The 25397-nt window shown below is 34.8% G+C and overlaps 1 protein-coding gene across 1 annotated transcript; it reads left to right on the top strand.

Annotated features, from left to right (window-relative positions):
• Positions 1-654: 654 nt before the first annotated feature.
• On the top strand, positions 655-25046 carry LOC128988027 (probable ribosome biogenesis protein RLP24). The gene is made up of 4 exons (XM_054409201.1): positions 655-879; positions 7375-7561; positions 9251-9400; positions 24878-25046. Exons 1-4 carry the CDS (start codon positions 799-801, stop codon positions 24973-24975), a joined length of 516 nt encoding a protein of 171 aa, XP_054265176.1. The 5' UTR covers positions 655-798; the 3' UTR covers positions 24976-25046.
• Positions 25047-25397: the final 351 nt, after the last annotated feature.

Genomic DNA, 25397 nt, shown 5'->3' on the forward strand with positions numbered 1-25397 from the left:
CGAGACGTAAACTTACGTAGTTGTGATGTGTGTACACCGTTGTGTATAAACTGTAATGTGTAAATAGTACTTCTCGTCTCCCTGAAGATGCCATACACACTGTGGCGAAGTATATTGGAGGATTATTATATCTTTCTGAAAGAACAAAGGCCAAGGTAACAATAGTTTAATAATTAAAAAAAAGAAAAAAATAGCTGACGTGACAGACTTTGACACTGCAATGCAAAACATAATGCTTACACTACACTTATAATACATTTATTCTGTGCTATTGGTAAAATCCTTTTAGAATTAATTTCTTTAGCTAGGCTGTGAAACATGACATAACAAATACAAAGAAACATTTGATCTGAGTCAGTAACAAAGCTTAAACTACAAACAACCTCGCCCCATTCTACCTTGCATTTATATATTCCGCTTTAAAATACACATTTAGGTGTGCGTAGCTGTCTCAAAGTAAAAATGATGGCGATGAACCTTATAAAATGTTCAATTAGCTATTTATGATTCATAAAGTTCTATTTTACATGACAAGAAACGATACGCAGTTTATCTTCTTGCCATTGATTTATTCTAGGCAACTAATCTGCTGCTGAGAGTAAACCGGAAAAAAATCCAACTTCCTGTCTTCAGTCCTCACCTCACCTACCTCAACAGACCTCACTCTCACTCTATTATTCTATTTTGTCACACACAACACAACTACAACATAAGTTAGGTTAAGTGCAATTTCGAAGATTATAATCTGTTTTGAAGTGTAACGTCATTTACATATAGGTTTGGGACAAATAATTCAAAATGAGAATTGAAGCCTGTTATTTTTGTTCATCGAGAATATTTCCAGGTCATGGAATTCAATTTGTGAGAAATGATTGCAAGGTAGGTTTCTCCAGACGTAGGTCTAGGCCTATGGTATCCTTAGATTTTACATTTATTTACCGCAGACTAGGACTAGCCTAATATTATGTAATTTCTAGCAATACCTAGAATTGATCATGGGTGCAGTTTCTTAACTGGACTATGCTAATATCGATTGAAACTATCGATTCTATTAGTAAACCTTCATGCGATTTTTTCACCATCAGCAAGTTTGGTTGGATAGGTTAGGTTATGATAGTTTAATTTTATAATAGATATATTTAAAAATATCGATTATTAACCAATATTTTCAATTCGATAGTTTCAATCGATATTAGCATAGCCTAGTTAAGAAACTGTACCCTTGATCATAACATTTCAATTATTGGAGATGACAACCTTAACTAGCTTACTTGATGATGTCCCACTAGCATCGCTCCTGCGAAGTGGACGTCAAAATGGGTAGAAAACACAATAATAGGCCTAATTGAACTTCTACTTTAAAATAGGCCGCTTCACATAAATATTCCTTTAACATCTTCTTAAATTTATTGATATTTTGCTCTTGAATAATGTTCCTTGGTAGCGAGTTGTAGATCTTGACACTACTTAAATATGGGCTCTTGCAGGCCAAAGTTGAGTTAACTTGAGGTACATGTACTTGATTAGCTCTTCTCGTGTTGAACTGATGAACCAGATTGTTTGTGAAAAAGATGTCCGGATTATTCCTCACCAATATGGCAGATTCTAATATAAATAGTGATAGGAGAGTTAAAATTCCAAGGTCCTTGAACAGGGGCCTAACTTACCGTGAGCAAGACGTTGAGCACCACACATTCTCCTAATAATTCGTTTCCTTCTGGAGGAGAAAGATCCTATTGGCCATGGTACTACCTCCCCAGAACACTATTCCATAAGATATTATACCAACTGTGAAAACATCCATAATAAACTTTTAACAAAATGTCAGTCTGGACCAATTTCTGGAGCCTAGTAATTAATGTAAATTGATTACGATATTAATCTTGAAGCTATTGAATTAATATGTTCATCCCACTTGAGATTCTCTGTTATGTGCAGGCTAAGATATTTTAGGCTACTTTTTCACGAGAAGTGAGTGCGACCCCATCTAGCTAATTGTAATTTTATACGGATTAGTAGCCTATAACGACGCAATCTATCCGATATACTTCGGTCAAAGATTAAGACAACAAGTATTCAAGTATTCAAGTAGCACTAGTTGAGGAGCTGGTTCAGGTTTTTTCCTATTGTAAAATTTCATAAGGTTTGTCTTATCAGAGTTCAAGATCAAGCAGTTTTCGTTACACCAGTTTTGCATCTCAATTAAACTAGATTGAGTATCTTCAATAAGACTGACACGATCAGAGTTATAGATTAGGTGATATACATCGTCAGTAAAATGCCGCATATTTCCAGATGTTATGGAGCCAGAGGTAGGTCATTAACATATAGAGCAAGAACAATAGGGGCCCTAGGTTTGATCCCTGTGGAACACCCACATTCATGGCAGGGGATGGAGCCGACTTATATGTGCGTAGAGTATTGTCATTCCCCAAATGCTTGAGACGACCAAGTGGCGGTCTCTTAAATAAGAAAATATCCAATGCAGAGGTCCTGCAATGCCCAGGGAAAGTAGTTTACGAAGCAGGGCACTATGGTTTAGCAGGTCAAAGGCCTTGGTCATGTCATAAAATAGGCATCAAAAGGCTCTCAGAAAGATCCAGGTGGTTATAGATGTTCCCCAGGAGGGCAAATTCAACATCAGATGTAGACATGTTTTTGGAACCCAAACTGACTCTCAGTCAATATATTATTAAATTCTATAAACCTAAGGAATCTCTTCAAAAAAAATATTTCAAATACTTTTCCTATACATGGTTGCACCAAAATCAGGCGATAATTACTAACAGTAAGTGGATCAGCCTTTTTATATACAGGTACTAGGCCTACTTTAAAAGATGTTTTTAACTTTGTTGGAAAACAGCCAGTTTCAAAGGATTTATTTATTTAATTTGCGAGGGCTTCAATAACATTTTCATTACAAAGCTTGAGAAGGCTGCATGGTATCTCATCAACACCTGAACTTTTCTTGGATCCCAGTGAATTTACCACCTCCCTCACCTCAGCAACAGTAGTAGGTATGTGTGAGAAAAAAGCGTCCCTCACCTAAGTCAACAGGGAGCTCAGGAGCACAATTGCCATTTTGCCAATCTAGAAATTTTCTCAAAAAAAGAACTCGCAAGTGAATTACCTACAATGATTTGGGGGTTTGTCACAACAACATTATCAATTTTCAAGCTTAAGTTAGTATGTGTTTCATAATCTTCATCACAAAGTGCACGGACCACAGCCCACGACTCCTTACTAGTATTTTTTGAGTTTAGAATTCTATTATACTAAAATAAGACTTTTTTGTCTGAGTAACAAGAGACGAATGCTGCCGTTTGGCCCTTCTGTAGGCCCTCTTAACATCTTCTGAACAACCCTGTGACCTTGTGTCCCATGCGAGTGTACAACCTCATTACCAATCCAAGAAGAGCTAGGTTCATTTCTATTCTTACAGGTTAAGGCAGGAAAGCTTACATCGAAGATATATTTAAACAATTCATAAAAGTTGTCACAAATAATGTCTAGGCCAAAATCTAAATCTTAAACCAAGCGTCCACACTAAGGCATAGGCCTAATTATACAGCCACTCAAAATAGTTTGCATTATGCCTACCAAGGTGTCAAAATGTACAATTTCTTGCACTCCTCCATCAAAAACCTGTGTGTTTTAAAATTCAAACATGTCTTGAAAACTAACTCTAACCGAGGCTTGTCTGTAAAACATGAAGTGTACTTTAGTTTTGAATTTTAGCCTAGTTATTTTATTTTTAATGCAAGAGCCGTCTTGATTGTTATGTTTTTCTTTTGAAGATTGTCATGAACTTTGTACCTAGTTTTAACGACAATAAATTATTCATTATCATTCATCAATTGACAGATAGACTATCACTAGGCCTATAGCCTAATTGAACCACAAACAAATTCTTGTAGGCTTGGCTTAGGTTATAATTTTTACTTTTCTCCCCTATACATGATATACTATGTAGAAAGACTCTTTTTAACTAGCTATGGAAATTCTAATTCAAATTAAAAGAAAATTTATTTAGGCCTATACCATTACATTCTGCATTTTGTGCAGATTCCGAATATATAAGTATACTAGCAGAGTACCCGTCCTTCGTACAGGGTTGGCATATATGTATAAAACGCCTATTACAGTTATACTCAAGCTTTGTATTTGCAATGGGGGAGGACACGGTTAAATAAAATTTGCTTCTTTAAATTTACGGTATACCATAGACACATCTACCATAGCCATAATGTTCTACCACTTCACCTAAACAATAAAGAAAGATAAATTATTAAAAGTTTGCAAAATATCACATATTCATGAAATTAAAAACATAAACATAACTGTAAACAATCCTACTTTGACAGTTCTCATTGCGCATCACAGTTTTTTGTTGCTGCTTATAGTTAAAATAATAGTGCTGCACCCTGTTGGTAAATCTTATAACTTTTTAATGCTTTTGTTCATCATAGAACTAACTTTTTTAGTTGAAACAGCTGACTAAATTCTTTAATTCCTTTTAAATATGAACGAGCTGTTGGCCCGTCCTACGTACGGGAATCGAATACAGTAGACAATTAAAACTGAATATGATTCAGAACAGCTAGTTTACAACTTGGTGGCCGATTCACACACACTGGCTTTGAATACAGTAGCTACATACTACCTTCCACTGCATAGGCCTACTATCACTAACCATACCCTGTTTTACCACCTTGGCCACTGAAACCTCTAAAATGATCCTGGCCTACCGATCTCTTTTATCCCCTGCCATTTCTGGATGACAGGAAGATACCAGTCTGAAGATGTCTTTCATTTCTTGGTCTTCCAAGTGGTCGTCTACCTTTTAGTACTCCTTGGAATACACTTTTAAAAGTTAATGTATCTTCTCTCCGCCATGCAAAGCCTGCCCAGCCCATCCGAGATCCGAGCCTTTTGGTCTACTTTTGGAATGTACCCCTTTATCAAGTTTCTGAATCATACAGTACTAGGCCTACTGGGATAGTTATGATATGGTATGAATCGATTTTGGTTTCTACTGACACCCTGCAGCTTACTGGTCAGTTTTCTACCTACCTACTACACCGGTTGACATTTTCATTTACGAATTAAATGTGTACTGTATGCAGTCACACTTATATTCAAACATCTAGAAAAAGATGTATCAACACGTAAACCACTTATATCTTAAAGGATTCAGCACTGTACTTAGACGGATTGCATTTATAACAAAACTTGATTATACGTTTAAAATCTTTAGTTCAAAATTACACAATCTCCTGATAACATAGATCTTTAACAGTAGAAAATAAACAGCATGTAAAAGTAAAATAATGTGTAGGCAAACTCTGAAGATCAATATTTTTGTATACAAACAACTTGTAACATAAACATTTCAATGACAGTTAGAAACCAGCTGTTAGTTAAACCACCACTAAAACGACTAACTCGTCCGTCGGCTGCTAGACTTTTTGAAAATTAAAACTTAATTTCTAAAAAACTGGGACCCTAAGCTAAAATTATGGCTTCGACATTCCCTAGTCCTCAAAATTATCTTTCTTTCAACACAAAAATCATGAAAATCGGTCAAGTGGGTGATTCAGAATCGTGAAATAAAAGAACAGTGTTTTGTTTTAATATTATAGATACTCATAAGGTTAACATGGGGAACTGCAGAGCTACTGGGGCGGAGCCCGAAAGGATTTTTGAGAAAAGAATATGCCTATATGTTAATCGGGAATGTGAGCTATCGTCATGCCAAATTTCAGCCCAATCCGTCCAGTCGTTAATGCGTGATTGAACTTCAAACAAACAAACAAACACACAAACTTTCACATTTATAATATTAGTAAGATTATTGTACTTAATCTGTGTTATTGAAGGCTAGGAGTGAGTTAACAACTTCGCGCACTATTCGATGAATTGGCAAATCTCCGCTGGGTCCCTCATGGTTGTGGGGGAAGGCTGCCACATTGGCGCGCTTTCCTAAACTCATACTTAGCGTCCCAGTTGTATTATTTACTTCATTATTTATTATTTACACAATTAAATTAATTTTGACTATATTTCATTTCAAGTGCTCAACTTAAAGAAATTCTCATTAGAAGGAATGTCAAAAGCAGTGGGACCTTTCGAATATCATGCTGGTGTTTATTAAGCTTATTTTTGTCATGCAAAAAGGATATCAACCTTATGAGGGCAATTTCAAATATAACTTTGCACCACTACTGTCCTGACAAGGGTTTTTACATTAACATATCTAATATATAAAATTCTCGTGTCACAGTGTTTGTCTGCAAACTCCTCCGAAACGACTTCACCGATCGTTATGAAATTTGGTGTGTAAATTCTGTAGGTATGCGAATCGGACGTAAACTATTTCCCGTTTCAAAATTCTTAAAAGGGCTCCGCCCCAGTGGCTCTGGAGTTTCCCATGTTAACCTTATGAGAAATGGAATTAATGAATCTTAACAGCTGTTTCAATTAAACAAGTTGGTTCTGTTCTATGATGTTCAATAGCATTAAAGTTACAAGGATTACCAACAAGGTGCAGCACTATTATTTCTTTTACATTTATGACAACAGCTAATTTGCAACCAAAAGGTGAGTGAGCGTAGCGAACGAACTTCAACCTGGAGGCGAGTTAGCGTAGCGAACGAGCTAACCTGAAGGCAAGTGAGCGCAGCGAACGAGCTCCAACCTAAAGGTGAGTGAGCGTAGCGAACGAGCTCCAACCCAAAGGTGAGTGAGCGTAGCGAACGAACTTCAACCTGGAGGCGAGTTAGCGTAGTGAACGAGCTAACCTGAAGGCAAGTGAGCGCAGTGAACGAGCTCCAACCTAAAGGTGAGTGAGCGTAGCGAACGAGCTCCAACCCAAAGGTGAGTGAGCGTAGCGAACGAACTTCAACCAGGACGTGATTGAGCGATGCGAACGAGATCATCTTGAAAATTAAACGTAACGGTACTTTCTTTCCATCGGTCTGTCTTAGGGGAAACCTATAACTTAGGCGATACGAAGTTCGCCGGGTCAGCTAGTATCTTTATAAATAAGCACAACCTTTGAGGTCTTGATTTTTTGCTAGGAAAAACGTCTGTCCATCTAATAAAAATTAATTGACAGGTGACGGGTTAGCTTATCGGCCTCAATTGGATTAGGCCTACAGCTTATTTACGCTTCCAGTATGTAGGCCTAGTTAACATAACATCATCATATCATAGGTAAGTTAATATTATGCTTAATAAAATAACTTATTCAGGAACACCAAAAACCTTCCCATTAGATCTTATCATGTACCTACCTTATAGTTCAAATACTGTTTTAAAATATTAGGGTTTGTTAATACGTTTAAAATATGTTTTTAATACGTTTGTTTTCAGATTTTCAAATTTTGCCGGTCCAAGTGTCATGCAGCATTCAAGAAAAAGAAGAACCCAAGGAAAGTTAGATGGACCAAAGCATATCGAAAAACTGTGGGAAAAGAACTTGCAGTTGATCCTGCTTTTGAGTTTGAAAAAAGAAGGAATGTACCTCTAAAGTATGACAGGGAAATATGGCGAAAAACAAGTGAGTTTAAAGTGATGATTTAGCACTAATGATTTGTGGCCTACAGTATTGTTTATTGTCTAAAATGTTTCTTTCACATGTTGTAGGATTTTTGTGTTCGTGTTTTTTATAGTAGGCTACACAATCATTGGCATAAAAATAATGTTTTTTGTAAGGAAAAAGCGCAAACTCTAGTGTTGTTAGTAGCCTATTAAAAACAAAATGACACGCTTCAATCCACTTTACTACACACTCACTTGACTCAGTGACAGCCCAGAGACAATTTATTATTCCTATAAGTAACATTTTAGAATTTTTAGGATTTTTTGTGAGGATAGCAAACTTACCTTAATGGTAAAGATTTGTGTCTATTGTGCCCATTCAGGTAAGCCTTTGATATCCTTACAAAAAATCTTAAAAACCTAGGCCCTTGTGCTAGGCCTATATTTTGTAAACATCCTTATTGTTTTAATAATATTATTATTAGCGAATTTCCCTATAGGGAAGTAGCTATTACCGTAGGTGGCACGGTAAGACCTAGACCCGGGACCGATTTACTTTTTCATTTTGATGTCCCCAGAGGCCAAAAACACTATTCGTTCAAATTTTTATATATGTATATATATATATATAGACATATATATATATATATATATATACGTCCGTGAACGCGATAACTTGAGTAATTTTTGTCCGATTTTGATGAAATTTGGTTTAAAGGTGTAAAGCGGGATAAACTTGAATGAGTTCGCGAACCAGCACGATCGGACCATGGGAACGGGGCTTTACGGGGGGTTTTATGGGGTAAAAATTGGTTTTTCTCACTTTTGACCCTCAAAACACAAAATTTCCCAATTTCTCTTTAGGCCTTTTTAAAGAGCTTAAAAAAACAAATAATTTAGTATATAAAAGTATTTTTGTTCAATTATTAGTAACGGAGAAAATTAAAAAAATTTTAAATTTTAAATTCCCATGTTATTCTTATGGAGAATATTGTCAAATGTTGTAGTTTGCTTGTTTATGAATATATTTTGATCAAACTTGGCAAATTTATTTATTTTGTACTAAGCTATCAATATTTTACTCAAAAACACACTTTATTAGTTTCCTTGTAGCAGCAAACCTAGGTACTCGTTAAACCTAATGTTATTAAAATATATTTAACTGAAAATCAATTCAGACAAATGGAAATTCGCTTAGTCGGCAGGTTTGCTGCGGCGGGGGTATTATTATTTATTTATTTATTTTTTTTTTTTGTAGCCACCTATTGTAAAAATAATGTTACCGGTACTCGTGTTATAATTTAAATTCCTCTTTGATATTTGTTTGTAAAATCTTTATTTACCATTGATGTAGTAGGTACCTATTTATTTCATGTGTTTAAAAGGGTTTAATTTTAAATTGGTTGGTTAGAATTTTCATTGTATCTTTATTTTTTTCTTTACTTAAAAACACCCCTGGTGTTTCACATTTACTTGGTATAAGGACATGAAGACAGGGCTAGGTGTTGTGTAACCAATCCATTTAGAAAATTCTATACAACAAAAATATTGAAAATAATGGCATAGATAGGTTATTGAAAATAGATTTTTTTAGGTAGGCCTATTGGTATCTTTGATGATAAATTTTGGTATTGACACATCTATAATGTTTTACTCAGGCTAGATATCTCCAATTTATCAAGTTATGTAACTTTTACTTTGGTTGTAGTTGAAGCAATGAAGAAAGTTGAAACAATTAAGAACAAGCGGCAGGCGGCCTACATGATGGAGAGGTTGAGGAAAGGCAAGGAGATCGAGGACCGTAGAGACATTCGGGAAGTGCAGCGGGATCTATCCCTCATCCGAGCGCCTCATGCAGGTATGAATGATTAACATTTGATAAATAGTTGTAATTATATTATTTACATAAATATGAGAGTTTTGTTCCAATTGTTAAAAATAGGCTAAGTCAAAATAAGTCATGAAAACTAGTTAACCTTCATATAGATTTACATTACGAAAAAATATTTTAGCTTTAAAGTGAATAACAAGCTACAACACGCAGGAATATTTTTACTATTTAATAACTCTAATCATAAAAGATTAGTAATTTTCCCTACAACCTTATGAATATCCTTAAAGTATTTGCAGATTCACTCTTGCATCAATAAATCAAATCCTCTTAGGATTGTGATAATCCATCAATTATTGAATTTCATTGTGCTTACCTATCACCTATAAAACATTTTGCCTTTAATAAAAATCTGTCATTTTGTTCGACTGTTGTCTGTAGTAAATTGTTTGTGTTTTTTATATACACTTATAATTTATTTGATAGCAATTTGAAAATAACCAATAATTATCCATAGCCTATGGAGTAAGAAGAAATTATTATCTCCTACCTAAGCACAGGCAACCAATATGGCAGTAGAACATTAGAAATATCCATTCTCAAATGTTTTAATAGGTATCCTTCCAAATCATAAGGTTTTTGTAATAGCTCTAGAATGTTTAAAACTGATTTAAAAGAACTGGAATGTCATTATTTGTTACTCATTTACCTTACCTTACCTCCTTGGCCATTGAAACCTCAGAAGGTTTTTGGCCTCGTCAACGATGCCTCTCCACTCTTCTCTATCCTCCGCAGCCTCAGGAGTAGTGCCCAATACAGCCACATCCTTCAGTACCTGACTCCTCCATCGCAGTCTCGGCCTGCCGAGTGGTCTTCTGCCTTCTGGTTTGTTCTGGTCCACAGCTTTAATTAATGATGAGTTCTCTCTCCTCCACATATGTTCAGCCCATCTCAGTCTCCTGCTTTTTATCCTTGCTACTACATCTGGATGGTGATACACATCTCTCAATTCTCTATTCTTCCTAATTCTCCAGCCTTCTTCATCTTGAATTGGTCCGTATAATTTTCTCAGAATCTTGTTTTCAAAAATAATAAGTTTCTTTTCCTATTCTTTTGTTAGTGACCATGTTTACGATCCATATAGTAGTACTGGAAGAATGATGGAGTGGTAGATTTTAATTTTGGTATTTTTGGACAGAGTTTTTTACTTGAGCATATTGACTAGGGACCAGTAGGTTGCTGAGGCTACAATTACTCTATTTTGGATTTCTTTTTTCTCTTTGTTATCATGTGTTATTGTTATGCCGAGGTACTTAAACTCATCCACATGCTCAAACTCAAAATCATCCACTTTAAAATTCTCTTTCCGGGCTACTCCTTTGGTTCTAGCCACATTCATATATTTAGTTTTAGCGAATTTCCCTATAGGGAAGTAGCTATTACCGTAGGTCTCATGGTAAGACTTAGGCCCGGGACCGATCTACTTTTTCATTTTAATGTCCCCAGAGGCCAAAAACACCATTCGTTCAAATTTTTATATATGTATATATATATAGATTTATATATATATATATGTGTCCGTGAACACGATAACTTGAGTAATTTTTATCCGATTTTGATGAAATTTGGTTTGAAGGTGTAAGGCGGGATAAAGTTGAATGAGTTCGCGATCCAGCATGATCGGACCATGGGAACAGGGTTTTATGGGGGGTTTTATGGGGTAAAAATTGGTTTTTCTCACTTTTTACCCTCAAAACACAAAATTTCCCAATTTTTCTCTAAACCTTCTTAAAGAGCTTAAAAAAACAAACAATTCAGTATATCAAAGTGTTTTTGTACGGTTATTGGTTACGGAGAAAACTAAAAAAATTTTAAATTTAAAATTCCCATGTTATTCTTATGGAGAATATTGTAAAATGTTGTAGTTTGCTTGTTTATGGATATATTTTGATCAAACTTGGCAAATTTATTTATTTTATAGTAAGCTATCAATATTTTACTAAAAACACACTACTTTATTGGTTTCCTTGTAGCAACAAACCTAGGTACTCGTTAAACCTAATGTTATTTAAATAGATCAATTGAAAATCAATTCAGCCAAATGGAAATTCGCTTAGACGGCAGGTTTGCTGCGGCGGGGGTATTTTGATTGTTTATTGTTAGCCCAACATGGTTGGCTTCTTTTATTAGGGCTTTTGTTAAGCTCTCTAGATCCTTTCTGTTTTCTGCAAGAAGTGCCACATCGTCAGCAAACACTAGCACATTAATTTTTGTTCCAATATTAATTCCTGCTGCTAACTGTTTAGTCTTTTTGAGTTCATCTTCAATCACTGAATTAAAAAGGAGGGGCGAAAGGCCATCTCCTTGACGCACTCCTGTTGTTACTTCAAAACTTGAAGTATATTCTCCATTTATTTTCACTTTGCAGCGTGATTTTTTAATACACTTTCTTGTCAGGTCAATAAGTTTGTCAGGAATGCCAAACATTTTCATTTTTTCATACATTTTCTTCCTAAGTACACTAGCATATGCTTTTTGAAAATCAATGAACAGTAGGTGGACTTCTTTATTATATTCCCAATATTTCAAAAGAGATTGTTTGATAGTAAATATCTGGTCCGTTGTGGAGCGACCTTGGATTGGATAAATCCAGCTTGGTGGTCTTCTATATTTTCTTCTATATTTTGTTACTCATTTAATTTATTTAATTGATGGTTAAAGTTATACTAGTAAACCCGTTGCTCAAAATCGAGCAGTTACTATGTATTACAGGAGTATACACTAAAAACGCAGTGAATTCCTCCCAACAATTTTAGATTAATATATTTTATTTGACTTATTAAATAATAAGTATCTTCTGGAAGTACTCAATCTGCTTATAAAAGATCTTTTCAATCAATATTTACGGAAATGGATTTCAAACCAAGACAATAGAAGACATCACAAGAAAGACAAGGAGAAAATCAATAGCTACAATAAACTACACAGCAGAACAACATTAGAAGAGATGAAAGAGGAAAATACCAGATATGTCACAGATTGTGATAACTTCTCCATTGCACAGTCTGTGAACTTCGTTTACCGCTTCAAAAGCCACATATCTGCGTGGAGAAACAACAAACCAGAAAGATGAAATGTCGCACAATACCTGTTACAAAATGGCCGTGCAATAGACAAATAGAGGATAGTCTATGTATTCACCTTCTTAGAAAGTTGAAAGATTGTGTAACCAAAAACATGCTGATAACTGCCTATTATGCTTTTTTTCATTCTCACTTAAAGTATGGCATAACTTTATGGGGCAACTCGTGTAGTGCATTAGAGGCTTTTAAGTGGCAAAAAAGAGCTGTAAGAGTCATTACAAATGTTTCAGATAGGGAGTCATGTGTTCCTTTATTCAAAGAGCTTAAAATAATGACTCTTCCAAATTTGTACATATATTGCTGCCTGATGGATGTTAAGAATTCTATTTGTAAATTGTCTGTTAGAAAAGAAATACATGACCATCAAACGAGGAAAAACTATCTTCTTAACTTAATCTCTGTAAGGTTGGAAAAAACAAGAAACAGTCATGTTTATATGAAAATTAAATTATTTAATAAACTGCCAGAAAACATGTGGAATATAACTTCAAAACAGTTTGAAAATAAGATTAAAATATGGTTAAGAGAACATATTTTTTATACTGTTGATGAATTTTTAGCTTGTGACATTAGTACTTTAAGAATTTAAATTGGATAATTGTTTAGATTTTATATTAATTGTTTGTTATGTCATTCCCTGGTGTTTTTATATTTTGTTATTGTTTTTATCTATAAATTAATATTCTATTTTTCAATGTACCTTTTACTTAGAATAGGCTATTTACATAGGGCAGTGTTTCCCAACCTTTTTCCGTTCAGGGCACACTAACTAGAAGATGTTTGTAGTCATGGCACACTTGTCTACAAAATACCGTTGGTAAAAATTACATTTAGTAAGTGCATAAAAAACTATTTTTACAATTACATCTTACTCCGTAAAACCTATTTTTATTTTTTACTAGTTATTTAGCGTTTATTAGGTGGAAAGTTTTAAATAATAATAAAACAATGAGCTTGATAAAAATTTTGTATGAATTTACCAATAATGAGTGAGAAATATTTAATAAACCCTGGTTTCAGTTCTAGTGGGAAATTTGTGCTCAACGTTTTCTCATTAAAAGTTTCTTTCTTGATCAAAAATTTTTTAACTACTTAAAATTTCGCGGCACACCTACAGAGGCCTACTGGCACACCAGTGTGCCGCGGCACACTGGTTGGGAAACACTGACATAGGGTGAGTGCACCAGTGAATGACCACCCTCCAGTGAATGACCGATTTGTATAAAAAACATCATATCAGGCTTTCTGTTTTTCCTAGTCTATCACAAACAGTTTTAAAAGTTACTTTGAGGTCTTATTAATTTACACTCTTTGACTTATTAAAAAAGAAAGTGTCAATCATCCTTTTGTAACAAAAACAAAATTGGATGTTTCAAAGCAGTTCATTATTAAGCTTCCCACTATGGCGTCTCGCACAAACATGGTTGGTTGTAATTTGTCATGGTTCCTTAATTATTGATTGGAACTGTAATATATTACATGTAATTCACAGTTAACATGTTAAGGTATAATTCTGTACTCATTTAAAGATAAAAATCCTAACCAATCGTCTATTTAAACAGCCGGTCAATTACTGGTTCACAAAATTAGAGTATAACCAGTGAATGACCGTTTCGTTCATTAACAGGATTTGAATCAATTTTCTTTATTAATATTGATGACAATGTTTTCTGATGGAGTAAGCGATTGCTAGGAAACACAAAATCTCATCAGAAATTATGTGGATACACCATAACCAAAGTTTGAATGCGAGTTAAATCTTACGGTCATTTCCTAGATAAAAAGTGATCCTTCACTAGAACCAATATTTTAACGACCCTGATATCGTTATTTTTCACTACAGTGTTTACAGCTTTGATGCGAAAATCTTGAACGGGGGTCATTCGGTGAAAAGGAGGAGGTTTAATACAATTTTAAAATTGTTATATAATATGCGGTCATTCACTGGTGCGTATGTGCAAAAAATTGTATTTTTTGATAATTTCTTTTAACATAATGCATTAAGTTGTATCATCGGGAAGTACAGGGAAATATGGGCAGTACATTTTAACGATTTCGTACAATGTAGCTTAGTAGTATATTTTCCCATGTCGTTTACAAGTAGAAAGTCAACCTTAACCGGTCATTCACTGGTGCACTCACCCTACATTAAATGCTTGTGACTTTGTCAATTGCACACATGTGTTTAAAGACAATAAAAATCTTTGACTTTGACTTTATTTTAAAGAATTGTAAAGAAGGATATGAAATGAATGCTTGGGAAGAACTGTATAAAGAAAAGTGTAAAAATAGTAATAAGCTGATTAATGAACAAGTAAATTTCGACTCCAGTTGTAATTATAAAAATGTATTGGCCAGTGCTTCCGGTAGCCAATAGGATATAAGTAGGGACGCCATTCAAGATTATGTCATTTGCTGTTGGTGAAATTAAAGTTAATGAAAGAAAGTTTGTTGTAAACTCTTTTATTATCTTACAACACAACACTGAATTATATTTTGTAAACAACTTCATATGTACAATGTAAAAACATATGATGGTCCATCACTAATCCAGACTAGATGAGTTGGGTTGCAATATTCAACATCCCCCCTCACCAAACTTAGCTAGGTAAAAGTCCTAGGCACTTTTGAAATTTGTGATGTTTTGGTTCGCTTAGTCCTTTAGTAAAAATATCAGCAACCATGTATTCTGTGGGTTGGTAGTTCAATTTTATTTCTCCATTTTGTACTTTTTCCCGTATAAAATGTTCTCTGATACTGATATGTTTAGATTTACTTCCTATAATGGAGTTTTTAGCCATTGTAATAGCTGATTGGTTATCACAAAATATTTCAATGACTTCTTGAGGTCTTCCAATATCATTAATTAATTGTTTTAGATGAATGGCTTCTTTTGCTGCTTCAGTCAATGACATGTATTCCGCTTCACTCGTAGACAGAGCTACAGTCCTCTGCTTTTTTGATTCCCAGGAGATTACAGCACCGCCAAATTTAAAACAGTAGCCGGTGTATGATCTCCTGTCTTCACTGCATGCCCAATCTGCATCTGCTGCTCCAATTAATGGCTTTCCTGTTTTGAAAAATTCAAGACACAAGTTCTTTGAGCCTTGCAAATATCTGAGAACCCTCTTTGCAGCAATCCAGTGTTCTTTTCCAAAACAAGAGTTATATTGGCTCAGGTAACTCACAGCATGTGTTATGTCAGGTCTTGTGGCTATTGACAAATACATCAATGAACCGATTAAATTTTGGTATGGGTAGTTACAATCTTTTTCATGTCCTTTAACCAATTTTAGACCTGGTGTTAGTGGAGTTACAGCTGGTTTGCAGTCAGTCATATTGAATTTTTTCAGGACTTCATTTATGTATTTCGTTTGTGACATTGATATCCTTCCATTCTTTCTTGTGAACTCTACCCCCAGACAATAGCTTAGTTCACCTAAATCTCTCATTTCAAAAGTTTTCATGAGCTGGGCTTTGATGTAATTGCGGTACTTTTGGTTCTTTGTAGCAATTAAAATGTCATCTACATATACAGAGATTATTGATTTGCATCCACCTACTGTTGAAATGTATATACAAGGATCAGCTTGAGATGGTATGAATTTCAGTTCCTTTAGTTTTTCATCAAGCTTCATATACCACTGTCTTCCTGATTGCTTTAAACCATAAACTGCCTTTTTTAGTAGACAAACCTTTTTGTTTTGAGCATTTTTTAAGTCAGTAATCATTTTCTTTGTTTTGTTGAATAGTTTTTTATCTTCATTTTCACTCTCATCCACCATTATTTCTTGGAGGTATCTCTCAAAGTTGTTAGGAAGTTCCATGTAAACTTTTTCTTTTATTTCTCCATTTAGAAAAGCAGTTGAAACGTCCATTTGATCAATACTTAGATCATCTTCAACAGCAAGTCCAAGCATAAGTCTTATTGAACTTAGCTTTGCTACGGGAGCAAAAGTTTCATCGTAGTCAATGCCTGGTTTTTGTGCAAATCCTTTTGCTACCAATCGTGCTTTTCTTCTTTCTAGCTCTCCATTTGGTTTTAGTTTCTTCTTTAATACCATTTTACAACCAATTACATTAATTTCTTTGTTTCTATCCTCAAGCACCCAAGTTTCATTTTTTAAATTGAGCTTTTATTTCCTCTTTTATTGCTTCATTCCATTCCTCTGAAGATTCTAAAGTTGAATCTTCATTGCAGGTAGCTGACATTTGAAAATCTTTTGTCCAAAGAGGAGGGGTTCTTTGCCTTTTCTGTGATACCCTTATTTCATCAGTGTCTAAATGTTCATTTGAGCTTAGTGAGTCATCAGGTTGATTTTCAATATCATTTGAGCTTGGTGAATCATCAGGTTGATTTTCAATATCATCTTCGAAAATAATATCATTTTCCATTTCACTGTCATTTTCTTCTTCAAATATAGTGTCAAAATCAGACTGGTCATCATTATTTTTGCTCTGTTTGATCGGAATAATGCAAAAATCTTGATCATTTTTATCACTTTCTTTTATTTTATTTTGCTCAAGAAGATTGTAATCATTTACATCTTCATTTCTTTCATAATACATTTTTGAAAGAACTTTTACATCTCTTGCAATTTTAACCTGCTTTTGTTGTGGCATCCAAATTCTGTATGCTTTTGAATTGCTTGCATACCCCACAAATATTCCTTGCTCCGCTTTTGGATAAAATTTTCCTTTTCTTGAAGCTTTGTTTAATACAAATACTTTTGATCCAAATACTTTCAAGTGTCTTGCTGAAGGCTTTCTTCCAGTCCATTTTTCATATGGCGTTAAGTGTTCAGTAGCTTTTGAAGGGCATCGATTTCTTATATAGTTAGATGTGTTAATAGCTTCAGCCCACATACATCCTGGTAGATTTGATTCTATCAGTAAACATCTTGCCATATCCAATAATGTTCTATTTTTTCTTTCAGCCAAACCATTTTGTTGCGGCGTGTATGGAACTGTTAGTCTTCGCCTTATACCACTTTCTTTCAATAACTTGTCAAATTCACCATTACAATATTCTTTGCCGTTATCTGTTTGTAGAAACTTGATTTTATTTCCTGTTTGATTTTCCACCTCATATTTATATTCTTTGAAACGTTCAAAAATTTCGTCTTTACTTTTCAAAAAATATACATAGCAGTATCTTGAATGTTCATCAATGAATGTTCCAAAATACTTATTTCCTCCAGGTGTAGTTACTTTCATAGGACCTACAATGTCAGAATGTATGACTTCTAACAAGCCTACATTATTTGCAATCTTTCTTGATTGAAATGGTGTTTGTGTCAATTTTCCTTTAATACACGTTTCACATTCTCCAATTTTGTCTTTCATGTTGAAGGTTAATCCATTCAAAGATTCATTTTTTAAAGCTGTTTTTAAGTCAACCTCGTTTAGATGACCTAACTTCTTATGCCAATCTATGATCTCAGGTTCTTTTGTATAGTTTGATTTTTCATTTACCATTATAGATTTTGTACTTTTGACATAATAAAGACCACCCTGGCGTTCTGCTGCCACAATTACATTTCCTCTTTGGTTTTGTACGACAGCTTTCTCTTTTTCAAAAATCACTTTAAATCCTTTATCTGTTATTTTACTGACACTCATTAGATTTGTTGCCAAGTCTGGTACAAACAGAGTGTTATTCAAGTGTATGATTTCAGAATTTTTTAATTCCAGTGAAACCGTTCCTGTTCCAGAAACGTCAGATGTCTTTCCTTTAGAAGCAAGTTTCAAAATTCCGTTTGAATTTTTGATATCTCTGAACTGTGATTTCTCTCCACACATGTGCGATGTACATCCACTATCAATACACCAATCAGATGAAGTAGAACCTAAAATGTTCAAATTTGAAGAGAAACATTCAGCCTCTGCTTTAAAACTATTTCCCATTTGTTTGGATCTACAGTTGTTGGCTTTGTGTCCGATTTTTCCACATCTGAAACATTTAACTTTGAAACCTTCTTTTGTAGTGTTGTTCTCATCTTGTTTCTTATGACTATAAGTGTTGTGAATACCTTTCTTGGAGTTGAACTGCTTTGTTTTGCAATACAATGTATCTTCATTATTCGTACAAGTGTCTTTTGACCTAGCTTCACTCTCCTCAATTACTTTTATTTTTAAATCATTAGGAGAAGGTAAAGTGTCTCTAGACTCAATTGCTACCCGGAAATTTTCAAATGATGATGTTAAACTGTAAAGTAGCATAATGCTAAGTAAGTCTGAATTGATAATTATGTTCATTTCTTGAAGTTTGTCAACAATCTCCATAAATTTGTTGACATGATCCCTAGCATCTTCTCCGTCTTTCATTTTATGAACTATTAACTGCTTTAATAATGTGGCTTTCCTTGCAAGACCAGAACTTTGGTAATTGTTCTGCAGGCAATCCCATACTTCTTTGGAAGTTTTGCAGTTTTTTACTAATTTCAATTCACTAGGTGAAATTATCAATATTAGTTCTGATTTAGCTTTAAGATCTTTAACTATCCAGGCATTCTTACCAACTTCATCCTCAGGACATTTGTTCTCCCCAGATACATATTCCATTAGGTTTTGTTGGATTAATATAGCTTCAGCTTGAATTTTCCAAGTGTCATAATTATTTCGTTTCAAAGGTTCAATTCTATAGCCAAAACTCATTTTACTTATTTTTAAGCACAGAATACTGTAAAATGATTATTTTAATATTCCAAATGGCCCATAACCTTTGTTGGTGAAATTAAAGTTAATGAAAGAAAGTTTGTTGTAAACTCTTTTATTATCTTACAACACAACACTGAATTATATTTTGTAAACAACTTCATATGTACAATGTAAAAACATATGATGGTCCATCACTAATCCAGACTAGATGAGTTGGGTTGCAATATTCAACATTTGCCTATTGGGTCTGATAATGATTGGAGTGTCCAATTGAAATCGATCACCACTTACCATCTTTTATGTATATTTACTGTCTTGTGAGTAACAGTATTTGCACTGGAAGGCTGGATCAGTGGAGTCTAACTGAGACACTATTACGCCCACAGGGGGTACACTAGAGACCCCCAATGAACATAGTACTGGTAACACAAGAATGCGCGTGGGGGTATGCCAGACCCACGGTGGTGATAAAATGTCAATGACTCGATCAAAACTAACAACTCTGCGGCCAGATGATGGCATATGCTATTTTAGGCAGCTACTGTTATGGTCACCAGGCTTGCCACCATAAAATTATGACAAAATTATCGTATGTCATACCTCCGCGTGTGCGGTTAAAATCCCAGCGTTCTTTTGCAAACGCCCTGTATAAGCTATGCCAAATATTTTATTACCTTTTTGTCCTGAGCATTTTATGATTTAACAGGGACCTTTCGATTGTTAGGCTAGCACTCAGCTACCCAGAAATCTTCTGTGTATTACTATACAAGCACAAACAGTCATTGCCACTCTCGAAATGTATGACCGCACTCAGTTAAAGTTTCTTGCAGCCATTTACAGTTCTCTTAAAGAGTGGCAATGACATACTTTGCGCTCTTAATACACAGATAGCTATTTGTTAACATTGAATTTTTGCAAAGGATTTTAGCGAATTTCCCTTTAGGGAAGCTATTAACGTAGGTCTCTAGGTCCGAGACCGATTTACTTATGTCCCCAGGGGCCAAAAACCCTATTCGTTCAAATTGTTATATATGTATATATATATATATATATATATATATGTTATATCTATGTTTCTAAAAGAGGTTTTTGTATACATATGTGCATTTGAACGTTGTGAGCTCGGACACCGTTGGACCGATTGCCATGAAACTTAGTACATAGGGGTAAAATTTTATGGAGAAGGTTTGTAACACATCCATTTTAACTGAGCTCAACTGGGTTCCTCCCCAGAGGCCCAAAAGAGATCCCATATTAAGTTTATGGAAGTAGGATATTGTAAACACAAAAGTGGACCGCTGTGGAAATCAATTGCACATTTTTATGAAAGACATTTTCAAACATATGGAAAATAATTTAAAATACAAGACTAATTTAAAAGCAGATGTTTACTTTCACCAACTGTTGGTTTGAATAATCACAACATTCTGTATTAGTCGTGATTTGGAATAGTGCCACAATATTTCATCAGAAAACTAGTTTACTTTTAGATAAGTCCAAATATATTAAACCCCGATTGTAGTACACCTGTGCACTCAACAACGTTTAATTTCTGCCCTACTGTATTAAATATTTAAACATAAAAAGTAAAAACCTTTATCAAAGTAAAAACTTATATCTTTATTAGTGATGGGCGGATCCAAGAAAATGTCGGTACCGGATCCGGATCTTGAAAAAATATTTTCTTTTTTCAAGGGCGGGTTTTTTAATTTCATGATGGGTTAGCCTCTGGATCAAGGTAATGCAAATATAAAAGGTTTAATTTACCTGTTGCGTCAATTGATCCTTAAGTTATGAAATAACTACGGCCGTTTCGTACTGCTAAACGAGTACATCTTCAGGTTGTCTACGAACGTTAAAATAGGGCCTTCTCATCCGTGGGTGGAGTCGTCAGCACATTTAGGACACATAACACGAACACATAACGAAACATTAAAATATTTACAATTAAAAACTTGGCCAAGTAGTCCGAACACGAGAGTTAGTGATGAGTCATGACTCATCATCTAACGTTACTGGTTACACAACTCTCGTGTTCGGACTACTTGGCCAAGTTTTTAATTGTAAATATTTTAATGTTTCGTTATGTGTTCGTGTTATGTGTCCTAAATGTGCTGACGACTCCACCCACGGATGAGAAGGCCGTATTTTAACGTTCGTAGACAACCTGAAGATGTACTCGTTTAGCAGTACGAAACGGCCGTAGTTATTTCATAACTTAAGGATCAATTGACGTAACAGGTAAATTAAACCTTTTATATTTGGGTTTTTTAAATAAAATAATTCATATGGCTAGGCAATGTCAAAGACTAACTGTGTCCATATAAAAACACTTAATATGTGTCGTTATTGAAAACAAAGTTATCACAATTCTACGTTGCCTAATGATTATCTGATTATCGATCGTAATTTTGAGGAGATACAAGAGACAAACTACCACCTATTGCGTTGTCTTTCTGACACAGCTTTTCGTATCGTAATCTACAACGCAGTGCGAGTGCGTGATTGGCTAGTCGCTATGACGACAGACGTGACAACCTACAGTGCGCACTGAGCACTGCGCCTTGTGTGGGAGGGGAGATTATACCAACAAACTATTTCAGGAATTCCATTTTGGGATGGATGAAAGATAAGGAAGAAACAAAAATTGGTCACGTGTGCAAATGTAGTGGGCAAATGTAGTGGGCGTTGTTCCTGGTTTGTTTACTTTTTCAGATTCCCTATCAAACGCCCCTATCTGCTATCTCTCTCTCTCCCCCTCTCTCTCTCTCTAACGATGTACTGATTAAACAGATTGTGGTTGACGACTTTTCTACTTATAAGTTTCCCTGCGGTTATTTTAGTGCAATCAATCCCATAACCTTTCTATCGTTTATCAAAATAATTAATTAATCTGTTTTGTATTTTATTTCCTTTAAACTAACCCCTATTTACCATCTGTATTTTATAGAATAAAATGTTTGTTTATAAAGTTTGACTGGCCACACAATTTTTTACCTATTTTATTTTGTATAAAGTAACAGTTACTTTGATGATTATATATATATATCAAGGGCTGCGTGCTGTAATTATGCTTTTTATGCTTTTTAATGCTTTTTATTATCAATATAAGTAATGAACTATTAATTTTTTATAATACATGGGTCATTGAATACCATAATGTCATGTAGTTTCCTATTTGTAAATTGGAAATAATAATAATTGATGGTTAATTCTGGAAAATGAAAATAGTGAACACATTCATAAACCTGTTGTCAAAACAGCAATGCGGGTGTAAGGGTTTATTGTTTCAGAGGCTAGGGTGTTTCAAGGACAAAGTGTCATGTAGTTTCCTATTTGTAACTTGCAAATAATAATAATTGATGGTTAATTCTGGAAAATGAAAAATAGTGAACGCATTCATAAACCTGTTGTCAAAACAGCAACGCGGGTGTAAGGGTTTATTGTTTCAGAGGCTAGGGTGTTTCAAGGACAAAGTGTTGGGCATCCCGGCTTAGGGGGGGAGGGGTGGTGGTGAGATTGTGTGAAGAGGAGGAAACTGGTTTTGGCTATTTATTGATTAGTTCACCGACCCTTCTAGACAACAAAATTGAGTGACAGTGTTAAATCATCGTGTTCTGTATTTCATTTATTGTTTACTTTGTGTGTTATTCTATTAATTTCAGTGTTTTGCTCTATTTCCTTCTGGCCCCTTGCAAATTGTATTATCAATGCTAAATAATTGTAGTCAATTCAAATTATATTTTTGATTATTCAAATCTCCTACACAAAAAGACAAAAGTCAAACCAGGCAAGGGAAAAACCTGCTATTGTAATCCCCGTACCCAGCCATTTGGGAAGTGGTGAAAGTCTAGTCTAAATATAGCATAGCTCAAGGGTCTCACCCTTCCCTTCCCCCCCCCCCCCCCCCCCGTCAACCACCTACTCAATGTTGCTATTCCGCTCATTTCGAGGTCATTGCACAACCCCTCCCTCCCTTCTATTGTTTTGCCTTTATAGTGTTCCTATTCTGACTTTTATAAACATAAATGTATTGCTTACGTAACAATTCAGTAGTGGAATTTTCTATTGTGAAACAGTAGGCCTACTTTAAAACAAAATCACTACCGATCATGTCATTCTATTCTGTGTCAAGTCAGTATACCATTGCCAGTCAGTCGCCGGCGACTGCTTTGAGTTTACCTATTCTGTCGTGACAACTATAAAAATAGGTTAGGACAAGTACCTCTTGCTTATTTCTATTATTTGTATTACTGTAGAATCTACAGTAATACAAATTATCCATCATTTTATGTAAACACAAGTTACATTTCAACAAATATTGATTTTTTACAATTTTAAACCAAACTGGCGAGTTCAAAGATAAGCTCGGCCGTACTCTGCTCAAACTCGAAATCTCGAATACTCGCCCGTTTTGTGTTAATGGTATAAAAAAAATCGGTTCCATTAAAACCGGATCCAGCCCAAGATCCGATTTTTTGTGGATCCGATCGGGCGTCGGTTCTAGCTCAGATCCGGCGGATCCGGTAGTCCGATATCCGGATCCGACCATTACTTATCTTCATACACCTAAAAAGTGAAAATATATAAAGATCGGTAACTGCTTGTAATTATACATATATGTGTCCGTCCAGACGATAACTTGAGTAATTTTTGTCCGATTTTGATAAAATTTTGGTTGAAGGTGTAAGGCGGGATAAACTTGAATGAGTTCGCGAACCAGCATGATCGGGCCATGGGAACAGGGTTTAACGGGGGGGGGGTATATGGGGTAAAAATGGGTTTTTCTCATTTTTTACCCCTAACCCTTTGGGTACCAGCAATTTATTTTGGTACTTTCCGAAAAGTGCCAGAGTTTTAAGTCAGACATACATTAAGTCAGACATATACATTAAAACTCGTATGATCGAAAGTTGCGCCGGCCCGATATATCGTTGCAATGTATTCTTTGGTAAGACTACCGACGACGATATATCGTTGTGAAGTATTTTTCAGATGTGTTGTGCAATACGATATATCGTTGCGTGGCACTCAAAGGGTTAAAACACAACATTTTTCAATATTTCTCCAGACTCTTTTAAAGAGCTTAAAAAAACAAATAATGTAGTATATCCAAGTGTGTTTGTACGGTTCTGTATGAAGCCAAGAAAGTAGTTAGGCCTAGTTTTCTTGAAAATTTCAGTTTGAACAAGACCGTTTTAAGTAAGGTTGTGATAAAATTCACTATCTCAATCAATGTTAATGTAGCGAGAAAAGTAGCCAAAGTTCCGCTACAACTACTTAAAATGTAGCTACAGCTAAAGCTACAAAATCTTAAAAGTAGCATAGCTACGGCTAAAAAAAAGTAGCGTGCTACTGTAGCGTCGCTACTTGCAGCGCGCTACTTCCCAACACTGGTAACAAGCAACAAGGTATTTGAATTGTAGCTTGACCCAAAGATACTAAAATGTATCTGAAACTTCCGTCATTATTTTTACCAGTTCAATGATGTGGCCATCCATCAAAAACCAAGATTGATAATTTTTTAGAGAGTCCTCAGAGAGAGAGGAAGAACTATTGGGTAAACAAACAATAAATGTCTAAACTAAAAAAAAAGAAAAAAAATAACTGGGTCGATTTTTTTTTTAATCTTGCTGTTACCCATGTGGTACGTATTCTTTAAGGTTTTAGAATGTGATTTGACATTTTTCTTTGTTTACAGGGAAAGAGAAACAAAAGATGGAAGAAGCTATTGTCGAAGAAATACATGAATCAGATAATGAAATGGATATTGAAGAAGTTGATATCAAATCTGCATAATGTAATACCAATGTGTGATTGTTTTATAACTGTTGTAGACCTATGTGATGTTCAATATATTCTTAAACCTATGGTTTTGTATAACTCAACACCCACCCTCCCACCCCATCACGGTTTAAAATATTTTGAGAGCGTTGGTGTCACAATAGTGATAACAGTGAACATTTTAACTGGATGTTCATAATGGGAAAGTACATTGCCCAATATTATGAGATTTAAATACAGATTTAGATTCTGGATAGTTTGTGAACTAAAATTATGGTTGATGGCAACTGCCAAGCAATCAAGAGTTTGTGTTACTTTAGATTTACTTAGATTTAGTCCAGAAAACAGCTGTTTGCCGCCATCTGGGGTTTCATTTTGTTACTACTGTACTGTAATGAGTTTTTACCGGACAACAATTTGGCAATGAGTGGTTATAA

Source organism: Macrosteles quadrilineatus, unplaced genomic scaffold, assembly GCF_028750875.1.
Source record: "Macrosteles quadrilineatus isolate MER2022 unplaced genomic scaffold, UCM_ALF_1.0 Scaffold_2__2_contigs__length_208266976, whole genome shotgun sequence".
In the NCBI taxonomy this organism is placed as follows: domain Eukaryota; kingdom Metazoa; phylum Arthropoda; class Insecta; order Hemiptera; family Cicadellidae; genus Macrosteles; species Macrosteles quadrilineatus.

Coding starts and splice junctions, on each gene's coding strand:
- LOC128988027 (XM_054409201.1), top strand. CDS start 799: ATGAGAATTGAAGCCTGTTATTTTTGTTCATCGAGAATATTTCCAGGT. Junction 880..7,374: donor TTGTGAGAAATGATTGCAAG/GTAGGTTTCTCC, acceptor GTTTGTTTTCAG/ATTTTCAAATTTTGCCGGTC. Junction 9,401..24,877: donor CATCCGAGCGCCTCATGCAG/GTATGAATGATT, acceptor CTTTGTTTACAG/GGAAAGAGAAACAAAAGATG.